We start from the raw sequence: 14,649 nt of genomic DNA, 5'->3' as shown, positions 1-14,649 counted from the left end.
AACAACACTTCGTTACTCTTAAAACAATTTCCCTCGGACAAAACCTAGTATCATTACCACTAGAGTTTAGTCTAACGTTAACCGCGACTAATTAATAGTCTAACTATTATTACTATTATATAAGCGTTAAACAATACTCTTGACCCACTATGTACAAATAGGGGCCAAACATAAAACACCGGAGGGCAGGACCATTTTGGCATATAGCACTTCTGAAATCCAACAACCCTATGCGGCCCTTTAAACCATATTCCCCGTACCGCGAGTGGTTAAAAAGATATTATAATGACACTTATATAACTCATAATAATAGCTCAAATACTCATTATAAGTTCCTAATAACATTACTATATTGAAACATAAACTATACTAAAGATAGGTAAGGCGTAGCTCACTTACAGCGGGTTTTCTCGAGAACCGGGCTTCGCTGGAGAAGCGTTACCGAGCCAAAAGGCTCTTTTCTCGGGGCTTCGGGAGCCTCGGGGCTTCCTTCGGGTGCTAGGGGGTTTACCTAGACTTTAGGGGGGGGGGGGGTTGGAGGCTTAGAGAGAGAGAGTATAGAGAGAGAAAGAAGAGGCTTGAGGTGTGAGGAAATGGCAATGCCCGACACCTCTATTTATAGGCTGAATTCCTGATGGACTCGCCGAGTCGGGTCACTGACTCGCCGAGTCAGTGCCATGTGTCATCACCTGATGGCTTTTCTTGGGGAGAAAACCTTGGCCCATATTCAGCCATGTCACCCGATTTCGCACAGCACCCTGCCGACTTCTAAACCCCGTAACTTTCGCATACGAGCTCTATTTTTGACATTATTTATATCCATGAGTAGGTAAAAACAAGATATACAACTTTCATTTAGACTCTGTCGGCTAATTCTCGACCGATCTTAAATTTAACAGTATGAGGAGATTAGACTGTTAAATGACCGTGAAAAATTCGTAACTCCTTCATATGGACTCCGTTTTCGTCTGGCTTTTTACCTTTGAGTTCCTATTAATGAGATCTTCAACTCTCACTTAGGTCGTCTAAGCCAAAAATCGCTCGAACTAAAATTCGAGTTTCGGGCCGTGCACTGCTATGCCAAATCTTAGAAAATTCATAACTTCCTCATACGAAGTCAGATTTGGGCGTTATTTTTTTGTAAGTTCTCGGTTTAACGTATACTACAACTTTTGTTTAGATCACTAAGGCTAAAAAGTATTCTATCGTAAATTCACTATTTACGTCTCCTGGTGCCGTGCCGGTTTTGCCGTAAAACTTCGACGGGCCATAACTTCTTCATTATAACTCAGATTTCGGCGTTTTTTATATGTACGGAACCCTTGTAACATATACTATGCCATGGTTAAGATTAATCCTTCCAAATAATCTTCCATCAAAAACTCATTTTTGATGCTCTTTGTCTCTAAATTGACTAGCCCGGATCTACGGGCGTTACAACTATCTCCCCCTTAAGATGATTACGTCCCGAAATCATCAACGAAACAGGGTTGTATAATGACTCCTTACATTTATCTTCATCCTAGGTAATAACCGCAACTTCTATGTTGCTTCGAACGAGTATCTAACTCTTGGACTCCTTAACTGCAGGCGGTGCTCGATCTTGCACCTGCTCCTTATCTCACGTTAGACTCTAAATTATGACCTTCAAGTCATAATATTGATCCTTACTAGAGATTGCTTCTTCTTCTTAACAAACTTAAAATAAGTTCTTTTATTACTATCATGGATCGATGTGTCATGTTCTAATGACCTATCATCGTATGGTGCAACGCTTAGACTCAGGTCTTTGAGAGTCAAATTCCAGAACAGAGTATACCTTCCTTCATGTTCTAATTATATCTTAAATGGTAGCATTTCTAGCTACCATCTTCTTTAACTAGCGCGATACTTCTATTGATCGCTTCGATTATCTTTCACTTCAATCTTCTGGCTTAAGTCAGATGCTACATCGAACTTGGTTCTCTGAACCACGTAACATACCCATCTTAGTCAGACTCGATTCGATATGACCACTAGGGTCGAAACAACAATCATATTCTTAGTCATTACCGAAACAATGGTAACGACATACTTGAATAAAATGGTATCAATTACTAGCTTCTTGGTAACCTTGTGACTTTCCCTGATCCAAGTGCGAGTCTTGTGCTTCCGGTAGTATAGGCCTCTACTACCATTCACACCTACTCATACTCGTCCCAAGTATTGTCTCACAGTTCTCCAAGTTATTACCACAAAAACAATTTTAACACATACAAATGTGTCCAAACAATCACATAATTTTCCCTAGACTCTACTAGGACTTCTTCCATGCGTATCTTCAATCATCATTTCTGCTTCAACTTGGTTGGTGATGGAAATGTCAGACGATGGGATAACTTCATGGATTATACCAAAAATCTTTCTTTCTGCTAATCGAAAGTGTACTTCTCCCGTACTAGACGTATTATTTCTTAGATGCGTTCTAAAGGCAAGATATCACTCTTATGATATCTTCCGATATGTATCATTCACTATCGTAAGCCTTCTCATTTCCTCCATTTTCTCAATTCACTACGAGTCTTCACCATGCTGTTTTGCACACCAAAGCAGTCGTTTGGTGTGTCGAGACGAGAATATAGATAGAGGAAGGTTTAGATGCGTATTCCTCCTTATTACTTCGAAAAATTACATGCCAGTTCAAATGTCGTAATTAAACGTTTAGAAATTTGAACACATAAAGTTTCCAGATCCGGTCGGCAACAGACCATAGATCCGATCAAACGATAGCATCATAAAGCATCACAAATCATTTAGCACATAAAAACAATTTAGACATCTTCCCTAAATGAGCTAGTGCCCGTGTCTATTCAGGTGTACTTCCTAAAATATATTAGACACACTCCTCACGATCATAGCTTAGCATGCTAAGTTTAAGTCTAGAAATAAATCCATATTCCTAGTTCGCTTAAACTAATGCTCTGATACCAACTGTGACGTCCCCATTTTCACGGCCATAAAAGACCGATTTTGTTTATGCTTTATAAAAATCAGAGTACCTCTTTTAATAAAAATGTTGCGGAATTTGTTCCCAGAAAAACATGATAAATACGTTATCAAAGCATTTCCGAAGAAATGTATTTTTATTCATTTTAAAACATTGGGATGTCGTCGTCAATACAGAAACATAAGCATAAACATAACTTACATTCATTATCACTAGTGATCTACACCTCTTTAATCTCTCAATGTAATGTAACTTCGTATTGGCACCTGTGATTCAAATAAGCTTGAGTGGGTCAGGTTGGGAAACCTGGTGAGTACATAGGGTTTTCAACCCACAATAATATAATTATTATGTTTAAACATCAAACAATTAACCCAATTACCCATCCCCATTATCTTCTTTACTCTTAAGGATCTACCCTAAAAATCAGCTATTCCTCGTTCATTCATTCCTAAGGATTATCCTAAGGAATAGGCACGAAATCCATTGTTTCTAATGACACATCTGTCAAGCATAACTGCTAATATTATCACTTAGGCGCATCTGCCAGAATTATGACATTCTTTATGGGGCGCATCTGCCGGTATAGTCCTTTAGGCGCATCTGCCGGGGTTATGAGGTTTTCTATTAGGCGCTTCTGCCGGTAGAGTCCTTTAGGCGCATCTGTCAGGGTTATCTCGTTTATTGACAATATTATTTTCGAGAGTCCATTCGCAATACATGTCCATGGGTTTTTAGAGTACACCGGTGAACACATCGTTCACAACACCTACAGGTTGCAAGCCTGCTAGTGTTCCACTGGACTGTCTAGAATAGTCCGTGGTTGTTATCCATACTCTGCTAGATGACGGGGCCAACATTTGGAAAAAGGCTTCTCACATCGTCCACCTCTCACCCTTACCTCATGGTCTATATTACCTCTCAACTTATCGTCCAACTCATATTTCATCTACCCATGTTTTACCCAACATATTATGTAGATATAAATACATATACAGTTTAAATCATATAAAACTTGTATAAAATCGTTCATCCAGCATAGATAGCAAGTATACAGGTAATATGCACACATAGCACGTAGTATATATAAAATACTTCATATCTATGTGTAAGATGAAAGTAACTATGCACTCACCTGATATGGTGGTGACTCGGCACTCGGACAGCACTTCGTTACTCTTAAAACAATTTCCCTCGGACAAAACCTAGTATCATTACCACTAGAGTTTAGTCTAACGTTAACCGCGACTAATTAATAGTCTAACTATTATTACTATTATATAAGCGTTAAACAATACTCTTCACCCACTATGTACAAACAGGGGCCAGACATAAAACACCGGAGGGCAGGACCATTTTGGCATATAACACTTCTGAAATCCAACAACCCTATGCGGCCTTTTAAACCAGATTCCCCGTACCGCGAGTGGTTAAAAAGATATTATAACGATACTTATATAACTCATAATAATAGCCCAAATACTCATTATAAGTTCCTAATAACATTACTATATTGAAACATAAACTATAGTAAAGATAGGTTAGGCGTAGCTCACTTACAGCGGGTTTTCTCGAGAACCGGGCTTCGCTGGAGCAGCGTTCCCGAGCCGAAAGGCTCTTTTCTCGGGGCTTCGGGAGCCTCGGGGCTTCCTTCGGGTGCTAGGGGGTTTACCTAGACTTTAGGGGGGGGGGGTTGGAGGCTTAGAGAGAGAGAGAGAGTATAGAGAGAGAAAGAAGAGGCTTGAGGAGTGAGGAAATGGCAATGCCCGACACCTCTATTTATAGGCTGAATTCCTGATGGACTCGCCGAGTCGGGTCACTGACTCGCCGAGTCAGTGCCATGTGTCATCACCTGATGGCTTTTCTTGTGGAGAAAGCATTGGCCCATATTCAGCCACGTCACCCGATTTCGTACAAACACCCTGCCGACTTCTAAACCCCGTAACTTTCGCATACGAGCTCCGTATTCGACGTTCTTTATATCCACGCGTAGGTAAAAACAAGATCTACAACTTTCATTTAGACTCTGTCGGCTAATTCTTGACCGATCTTAAATTTAACAGTATGAGGAGATTAGACTGTTAAATGACCGCGAAAAATTCGTAACTCCTTCATACGGACTCCGTTTTCGTCTGTCTTTTTACCTTTGAGTTCCTATTAATGAGATCTTCAACTCTCATTTAGGTCGCGTAAGCCAAAAACCCGCTCTAACTAAAATTCGAGTTTCAGGCCGTGCACTGCTATGCCAAATCTTAGAAAATTCATAAATTCCTCATACGAAGTCAGATTTGGGAGTTATTTTTTTGTAAGTTCTCGGTTTAACGTATACTACAACTTTTGTTTAGATCACTAAGGCTAAAAAGTCTTCTATCGTAAATTCACTATTTACGTCTCCCGGTGCCGTACCAGTTTTGCCGTAAAACTTCGACGTGCCATAACTTCTTCGTTATAACTCGGATTTCGGCGTTCTTTATATGTACGGAACCCTTGTAACATATACTATGAAATGGTTAAGATTAATCCTTCCAAATAATCTTCCATCAAAAACTAATTTTTGATGCTCTTTGTCTCTAAATTGACTAGCCCGGATCTACTGGCGTTACAGAGGCCATCCAAAGGAACTTAAGGCCTTTAAATAGGGTGCAACACCCTAAAAATTAGGGTTTCCTTCCTAGCTTCCAACACACCGAGTTGAGGCACCTCAAGACGCCGTGTCGGTTCATTTAATCCTCACGATTCTTCCATCCTAAACACGCCGTGTGGGTTCCTCTGACACGCCGTGTTGGTTTCTCTGACACGCCGTGTTCAACTCGAATTAGGCTTTATTCCCAAAAGTTTATCCTCAAGATTTCGGGCGTTACACGGGATGGTGTCATGCCATGGTTCTACCATAACAAAACACTCGACCTCAACTCCACACAAAATTGTGGTGTGACATCCATTTTGAAACCATGGACAAAGAACGGTGGAGAAGAAAGGAAGAAGAAAGAGATAGAGGAGATGGTTGGAGAAGATATATATATATATATATATATATATATATATATATATAGAGAGAGAGAGAGAGAGAGAGAGAGAGAGAGAGAGAGAGAGAGAGAGAGAGAAACCGCACTCGGAAACACATAACCAACACGGTGTTTTCCACAACTTAAGTGGGAAACTGCATTGGGAACCGCAACCACACCTCTCAGCCTTGGAAATAGAAACATATTTTGATATGTAACATATGACTGCTGAAAGGTAGGATGATTTTGTCATTGTTTTCGGTACAAATCGAATTTTTAGAATTCATCCGCATGATGTAAACAACATCTATTTTTTATCCGCATTTCAAGTTATTATTCGTTACTTGACACCATGTAATGAATCATCATCTATATATATATTGAAGTTATATAAATAATGAACGATAGTTAATTTATCGGCGAGTCCATTAACCAAATAGTGATTACATTAGTTCCTATTTGTTTTACGTATATAGTATTAAATAGATATATTGACTAGAGTCTATATTTGTTTGACATATATAGTAAAAAAATAGACATATTGACTAGTGTCTTATTTGAAAGTAAACTCTCGTGAGGATATAAACATATACAACACAATATAGAATCCATGGATCACTTAACCAATTTTAATTCCAAGGCTAAGTGGGAGCAACCCACAAGACATGAAAGCTGCGTTTTTCATTTTGTCATTTCGTCGAACACATGATGCACATCTCCCTCCCCCTCCATTTATATCATTCACACAATTCCTAAACCTAAACAGTCACACTAACCCGGTCGGATTCTATCGATGGAATCACACACGGAGGAGGATGAGTGGTGACGTAGTAAGGAAAGCTTGGGTGGTGGCCGCTACCATCGGGTCGGTTGAGGCGTTGAAAGATCAAGGCGTTGCACTGTGGAACAAACCTCTTATGAAAATTTCTTATTATTCGTCAACGGTGGTTACAACTCGTAAATTCAGAGTGAGGAGAGGAAAAGAGGAATCGATGAAGAAAGCCATGGATATGAGCTGCTTTGGTTCAAATAATGTTAGATTTTAGAAGCGTGATCTATATTATTGCCATGGATGTCGATCAACAAGATAAACAACACTATCACTAATCTTGTAAGTGTTCATAAGTTGTCTCCATCCATCATCAATGCATGATTTTTGAATCGAATCGCGTCACAATTTGTTGCTGGATTAACTTTTCTACTTCAATATCAAACATATCGGTTGATCTGTAGCATCAACAGATCAAACTCTTATCTATAAACGTTAATTTCGAATGAATTTTAGAAATCTGATTATTTATATGAACATTAATCTACATATTATATTCATATATTGTTTAACGATACTCAAACTTTTGATAATCAAACGAATAAATAAACATATTACATATACAACTTTATACTTCTCTTTTTATTATCTTTATACGAACATTATAACACCCAAATCTACAATCTCAAAAGTCAAAATCATCTTGATTTGGTTTGGGCGAAGTCAACAAAGCGGTGTAAAGCCTCAACCGATCTTCCCCAAGTGAAGAACACCTCGACAATGGTCTTCTCGGCCTAATGAAAGACAACGACGTCAAAGTGAGTCTATGTCGGTACCTCCGCCATGCCAACTGAATCGCCACCGCCGCCCAAGTCCTCCACCCTGGAGAATAATATCGAGCACTCCTCTTCACCTTTTCATTCACAAATGTATACCTGAAATGTTGCGTTACATATTTGACATCATCAGCTTCTAGCCCAAAAGCTTCAGTTGTTTCGAGAGTCACAAGCGTTGATGATGAGGGTGGTAGTCTCTCGATGAAGGGCCGTCGGAGACACCATGATAAGAGCTCATCGCCGCTGAAGTTTCCGGGGCCTAACATGCAACAACTGTTGACACCATCTCGGAGTACTTGGCTGCTTTGAAGATGGCCTCTTACTATGAATAACATTCTCTGTACAGGGTCTCCTTCTCTTGCAATCTACTCCAACAATAAATAAATAAAATATTTTTAAAGAAAATACGAAATTTATGCAATAACTATCAATTTCATATTTTATTGGTTGCAAAATTTCAATAAATTGCAAAATTGATTTTTTCTTTTGAAAAATTAAAAAATTTACTATTTAAGAACAAAAAGCTACAAATATGATTTTTTTGGGTTTAATTAGATAAAAGATTCTATATTTTAGTATTTTTTTAATTAAACCTCAACTTTATATTTTATTTTTTTAATTAAATCTCAACTTTATTTTTTATTAACAAAAGATTGCAAAAATGGTTACTTTATTAAATATTAAATATTAAAATATCACATGATAGTTATTTTTGTGATTAAATGAAGGTAGTAATTCTATACATTTTAGTTCAGAAGGACTTACCGTTTCTCCCTTGGTAAAAATGAGGGACTTGACACGATCGCATATATTCTCAAGGACCAAATTGTCCATATGTTGAAATAATGGTACCTGAGTTAAACATTCATCATAACAATAAGATTTTAAGATAAACGATCAGGGTTTAATAAGAGTTGAATAGATGATGACTATGATTGAATAGAAGTTTAATGGAGTGTGAGTGATGACATGGAGGAGAGTTGAATGAGAGAGTTGCATGATCATTAAGTGGTTCAATGAATTTAATCTTTTCTTTTTCAATTAAATTTCAAACCAAATATATAAATCCATTAAACTTTGAAGGGTTTAATGGAGTTTGGATGTTAAAGAGTATAGTTGAACTCCTTAGAGTTCATGGATGCCCTAAGAACATATAAGTTTCATCTCACCTCCTCGAAGGTCTATCTTATTACCAATTACACCCACCAGTCGAGATTATTGTCATGTAAATCCAAACAGTTCAACATTTGCCCATCAACTATGATTACAAGGTTCTATTTAGTATATGTCATTATAGAAAACTTTTTACAAAAGAAAGAAACCATTTATTCATTGTCTATTAATGTGTATCTCAACTAATAAAATAAGATATTCGATTTGTTATAAATAATAGACAATAGATTTTAGATTATCAGTATACGTACCTGTCGGACCAAGTCCAAGCAGAGATGATACTTAATGTCTCTCCTGAGACCCTCAGGGAGATTGTGTATCATCTCACATTCGTCCACACCACGCATTGCCGCCCATCGTTGGCGCTCATAGTTACGTACTCTTTGCCGGAAACTCTGAGGGAGGTGTCTCCTCCTCATCCACCACTCTATGTTTCTCATTTTCAATTGCATAGCTAGTTTCTTTGATGTTGTTGCATGTAAAAACACCTATATACACAAAAATATATCATCTTTCAAAAATGACTAAAAAGTCCTTGTATTCTCTACATATTAAAAAAAGTAACTTTAAGTTCAATAAGGATGCTTTTGAGACCAATCCATGATATTTATATGTGTGTGCATGTACCTTGATATTTCCAATCAACATGGTGACTAGAAGAAGTCCCATTGTGAGAACAATGATGATGAAAACGCATTCCAACCAATCTGTTGTGCTTTCTAAGTTCCCAAACGTACTGTATATATAATAAATACATATAATAAATCATTTAACACTATAAAAAACGTTTCTTGATGAAAAATCCGGTTACCTGAGGTTCATGAGTCCCCAAAAAATGGGGAGAAGTATCTTTTCCAAACGGCTATCATTGGTAACGAGTTGAAGAGTCCATTTATAAGCTCCATAGCCATTGTCTTCGTTTTCAAGACAAGTTGTTCTCGCCTCTTTATTTGATCCCCATAAGAGCCTTGCGTGATCTTTCACAAACTTATCTGTGCCATAATAAACAGGGTTCTGACATGTCAAAAACCTTGAGACACAAATCCCGTTTGCTTCCATGCATTTTTCTTTCAAGCATTTCTCAACCCTTTGCATACCAAGCAAGTACCAACATGCTCCTACCGCCTGCAAATCGATAAAAAATATTTTAGAAAATGACTAACATATATTAAATTCTAGCTAGTTATATGTAAACACAACTTAAAGGGTACTTTTGTCACAATTTCTTTTGGGAGTAAATTTATTTTCAATTATTGAAGGGGTCTATTGTAATTTTAAAATAATGTACGCATGTTAAGACAAAATTAAGATAAAAAATACAATCTTACATGAGAGGCAACTAAATAAGCAATCAAATTGAGAGCAATCCCCCACCAAACAGTACCAAAAATGTAGCCTGAGAGATTTTGCATACGTCGCAAAAGGCATACAGAGTGATAAATCTTTGGTAAGTATTGAAACAAGAACATGAGTAAAGAAACTGTCATTATTTCTGTCGTCGAACCCTTCTTTAACAATGCAGGAATCACTACCCATAACACCACCTGTCGAAAGAATTTAATACTATATTATTTAAAAATTGTATAATATAAATGAACCATTTATTGTGAATGATTTCACCTTAATATTGAAAAGAGAAATAAAGTTATTGAACTGTTTGGATTTTCGAGAGTTTTAATTCAAAAGACTGTATAAAGCGCTGACTGCCAACCGATTCAAGGATAAAGTATACTCTCTAAATGGTTTCATTAAGATTGATCAAAGATACTAAACATGTAACTATTAGAATAACATTTATCAAAACCTATATAATATGGAACAAACCGTGCAAGAAAAATAAAATGTAAAACATAAATATGTTAGAATATGCATTAACTAAATTAATTAATTTTTATATTCTAGTATTAAATTAATATTTTTAGGACGCGACTTTATCTTGTTTAGATTTTGTCTTAATGGAAAGTTGACATGTACTAAATAATAATACTTTTATCGGTATAATGATTTCTGTCAAATGTGTTATAAACCTGAGGGATTGGGAGGATGACGAAGAGATCAAACAGGAACGCCTTCCGGGACACGTTGCATGAATTCCTGTCGTCATGTCGTAATCCGACGTCGTAACGCCACCACCTGTTCGACTTGAACTGTAACCACATGTTGGCCGCGTGGAAGGCGTCGGTCATGCACCGGACCACCGTGACGGTGATAGCAAACCACCCGTCGATGAACACACACATCCAGGAGTCGCTTATGGAGAGTGTGTAGAAAAACAGCGGGTCGATGAACATACCGGTGATGCATACAAGCAAATAAACCTGTTCCCACGCCAGTAAAACACCTCGACGGAATGCGCCGCCGTGAATGCTGCTCTTACTCTCCGTCGACTCCACTTCCATTGTTTCATCGCCGGAGTAGTCGTCGATTGTGTCGGAGTAATCATTGGAAAAACGATGCCTGCTGTTCATTTTGACTGGAATTCCCCACAATGAAGAAGAAAGAAACGATATATATATATACACACACACGTGGATATGTATATATGTATACATATGTCTCTGCATATATACACAGAGAAAGAAAGAGAAGGGGTACGCGTGGAAACGACACTATTACGAGTGTGAGATTTTGATATGTAGCTCAGGTGATCAGGTTGATTAATGTACTGGGATACATACTTGCTGTGAATGTACATAATTGTCCTTTTGTAAGCATGTGAATTGTTCGGTTGATCTGTATAGGGAGTAAAATGTTGGTCAAACGACTCCAACCAATAGGATCACTCTCAAAGAAGCTATAGAGAATGAAAAATGGAGAATTGCAATGAAAGTAAGACTTGTAATAAGTTCAAAAAAACTCATGGTGAATGCAATCATTCACGTACATAACTATAGGAAATCGACTACTAGGAGAGGTTTTTTTTTTGGTAATTAAAAAGTTGAAAACTATTGAAACATTCTTGTTGTAGTTAAAAGAATATGAAAAATACACAAATTCCATTTCTACGGAAGGAATGAATTAGAAGAATGTCGGGATTTACTCTCAAGTGGAACTTTGTTCCTATATATATAGGTGGAACAAGAAATTGTTTAAAATTTTATATTGTTCTTCATGATTCATTAAATGATCGATGGGAGTATCACAAAAGGTTAGAAAGGTTATGGTCGTCGGTTTAACTTATTAGCTGTCATATAGAGGTAGAAGTGTTAATGTTAACGGTCACAAGATGGGCATTGGGATCATTATATTAGAAGTGAAACTTCAATTTGGCAACGGGCTCGTTAGAAGTGAAACTTCAATCTTTTGCATGCATAGCTTTAGCTCTCCATGTTCCCTTGGGTTTTCTAAAGAATCTTAAAATAGACCTGCCAAAATTCAATAACTATGCAAGAAATTGAATAAGATAGTAGAATCCTGATCAAGCCAAAAGTCCGGTTACCATCATATAAATAGAGACAAAATCCTGTCTTAGGACTTTGACAAGACTCTATTTGAACTGCATCTTATTTTGTAACAAGTAAAAATGATTATTTTCTTTGATTAGCTACGTCTCATTTTTTTTCCCAGTAATATAGCATATTTATCATTGTTTCTTGAATTTAGTTCTAAAAAAGACTATTGGAGCCATGGGCTGAACTTTATTAGGGGGGGGGGGGGGGGGGGGGGGGGAGGGGTGTTGGTTAGAAGTGGGCCCCGTATTTTAATTTTATACATTTTAGGCTCAAAAATATAAAATTTTGACTGTGACCCCCTGTTCACCAATTTTTATACATATTATAGTTTTGGACCCCCAAATTAAATGTTGAAGTTCCGCCCTTAATTGGAGCCAATCACCACTACATCTTATACCAAAAGGGTTTCTAACTTAACGGTATTGGATGTTATCCTTTCTCTTTGAAGTTGAAGTTCAAGTTATGTCTGTGACTTAAAGTAGAATTAGGAATAAATTAGATTTACTATTAAAAAAAACCTCTAGATCTTATATACGAGTTTTTAGTTTTTATGAAAAAGATACCCGATTGACATGATAAACTTGTGAGAGCTATAATGTTTTAGGTAAAGAAATTTCTCCAACTTGAGAAGGTATATTTCACAAAATAAATATGTGGATGATACATTGAAAAAAGTTTTATATTGATCAACATTACTAAATAGTGATGAAATTTAGATTTAGGAATAAAACTGGTTTAGTTGATTCAAATGTTTATTGAAGTTTGGTTGAAAGGTTAATATATCTTTAAAAAAAGGGTAAATTGTACAATATGAGTAGTTAACACCAAACCTAACCTTCACATTGAGTATAAATTGCATAGAACTATCAATATTTTAGGCGCGAAGTTTGAATCTTGAATCTCTTGTTTGGAATTATGCACCTCAATTACTAGGCTCCCTGAGCGAGGGCTATATCTTACTCGTCACTGTGTAGATATTTCCTATGTTGTTGGTGCTTTATCTTATTTCATGCATCGTTCAACAAGGAATCATTCTAGGACTACAAAGTTTATATTGTTTAGAAGATACAAAAGACTAGGTAATTGACTTTTCAAAATTTAAGATTTTAGGTTGCCAAGATTTACAAATATAAGAAATATCGATTGGTCTTCTTCTACGAATAATATAAGAAACACCTTTATGAATTTTTTTCTTTTGGAACATATAATCGATAATTTCTATGCAACTCTATGTGAATTAAAGCAATGATAGTTATGTGATATATAACATGTAGATATCTCTTATAAAGCATTAGAGATCCTTTTATTGTTTGTACCTTTATATATATAAATGTAATGGAAGAAATGAGATCAATAGATTGAATTATTTCATGATACATAAGCAATCCTAATTTTTTTTAATGCTCTAGATTTCTTGCACCTCCTATGGTCCCTTCTAACGCAGACACCCCATTTTTCAATCCTAAGATTGACCAACCTAAAAATACATCATTGCACATGGATCTTACCTTTTTCAACATATAAACATGCATCCATATTACCCTTAAAATTGAAAATACAAAATGCGTTTCATGGACCGAGATTTTCAAGATCCACACTCGAGAATATCAAGTACGCAAGCATGTAACCCATCTATAAGATCCTTTGATCGGTAAATCCTTATGGATAAGGTTAGAGATTGTTGTCTTACAACAGAAATATAGAACAATACTTAATGTTCTCTTACATACCATCCTTGGACCCAATACTACCACCTAAGTTGCATGGAATTATGTAAAATAAACCATCCTAAATTATAAAATATAAGGGTTATTCAACTTCTATATCAATTTTTTCATACCTAACATGCCAATTTTTTTAACGCTATATTTCTAACACTTTAAGATGCTCGCCGATTAACTGGAAAATGTTAGCTCCTCGGTCTCTAACCAATGGTTAGTTTTTTAACTCATAGGTAGCCAATCAAATGAATTTGATGAGGTTGCAAACAATATTAAAAAATCCAATCCTTTAATACCATTCCACCACACACAAAACAACATATACATAAACACAAACAACATACTATGGGTCCAATCAACCATCGGGTTGGAATACCCCAGGCCCTCAACCATCGGGTTGGAATGCCAACATACTATAGGTTCAGTCATCCTCGGGATGGAATACCCCAGATCCATAACCATTGGGTTGGATTGCCCTCGTACTACGAGTCCAGTCATCCTCGGGATGGAATACTCATGGCCCACAACCATCGGGTTGGAATGCCCATGTCTGTTGGCTCTCGCACAAAGCAGATGAGCCTCAACCACCAATCAAACATGTGCACATGTATCAAATAACCACATAGTAGTCTATAGATAAACAAACCGATCTAACAGATCAAACTAGCATAACATCATCCTACCTATCATGATACTGATCTAACAGA

General features: G+C 36.8%; 1 protein-coding gene across 1 annotated transcript; it reads right to left on the bottom strand.

Moving 5' to 3' along the window:
• Nucleotides 1–7,324: 7,324 nt before the first annotated feature.
• LOC145135727 (cyclic nucleotide-gated ion channel 4-like) lies at nt 7,325–11,075 on the bottom strand. Its single transcript, XM_079069965.1, has 7 exons — nt 10,797–11,075; nt 10,098–10,313; nt 9,581–9,894; nt 9,397–9,505; nt 9,021–9,257; nt 8,362–8,448; nt 7,325–7,961 (listed from the first exon to the last, which is right to left on the bottom strand). The coding sequence occupies exons 1-7, from the start codon at nt 11,058–11,060 to the stop codon at nt 7,446–7,448; spliced, it is 1,743 nt and encodes a 580-aa protein (XP_078926091.1). The 5' UTR covers nt 11,061–11,075; the 3' UTR covers nt 7,325–7,445.
• Between the last annotated feature and the right edge of the window lie 3,574 nt (nt 11,076–14,649).

The sequence above is a fragment of the Lactuca virosa genome, chromosome 9 (assembly GCF_052849685.1).
Source record: "Lactuca virosa cultivar CGN04683 chromosome 9, Lactuca_virosa_CGN04683_v6, whole genome shotgun sequence".
Classification (NCBI taxonomy): Eukaryota; Viridiplantae; Streptophyta; class Magnoliopsida; order Asterales; family Asteraceae; genus Lactuca; species Lactuca virosa.
Note: the sequence above shows the minus strand (reverse complement) of the source record. Positions and strands in the feature narration are given on the sequence as shown.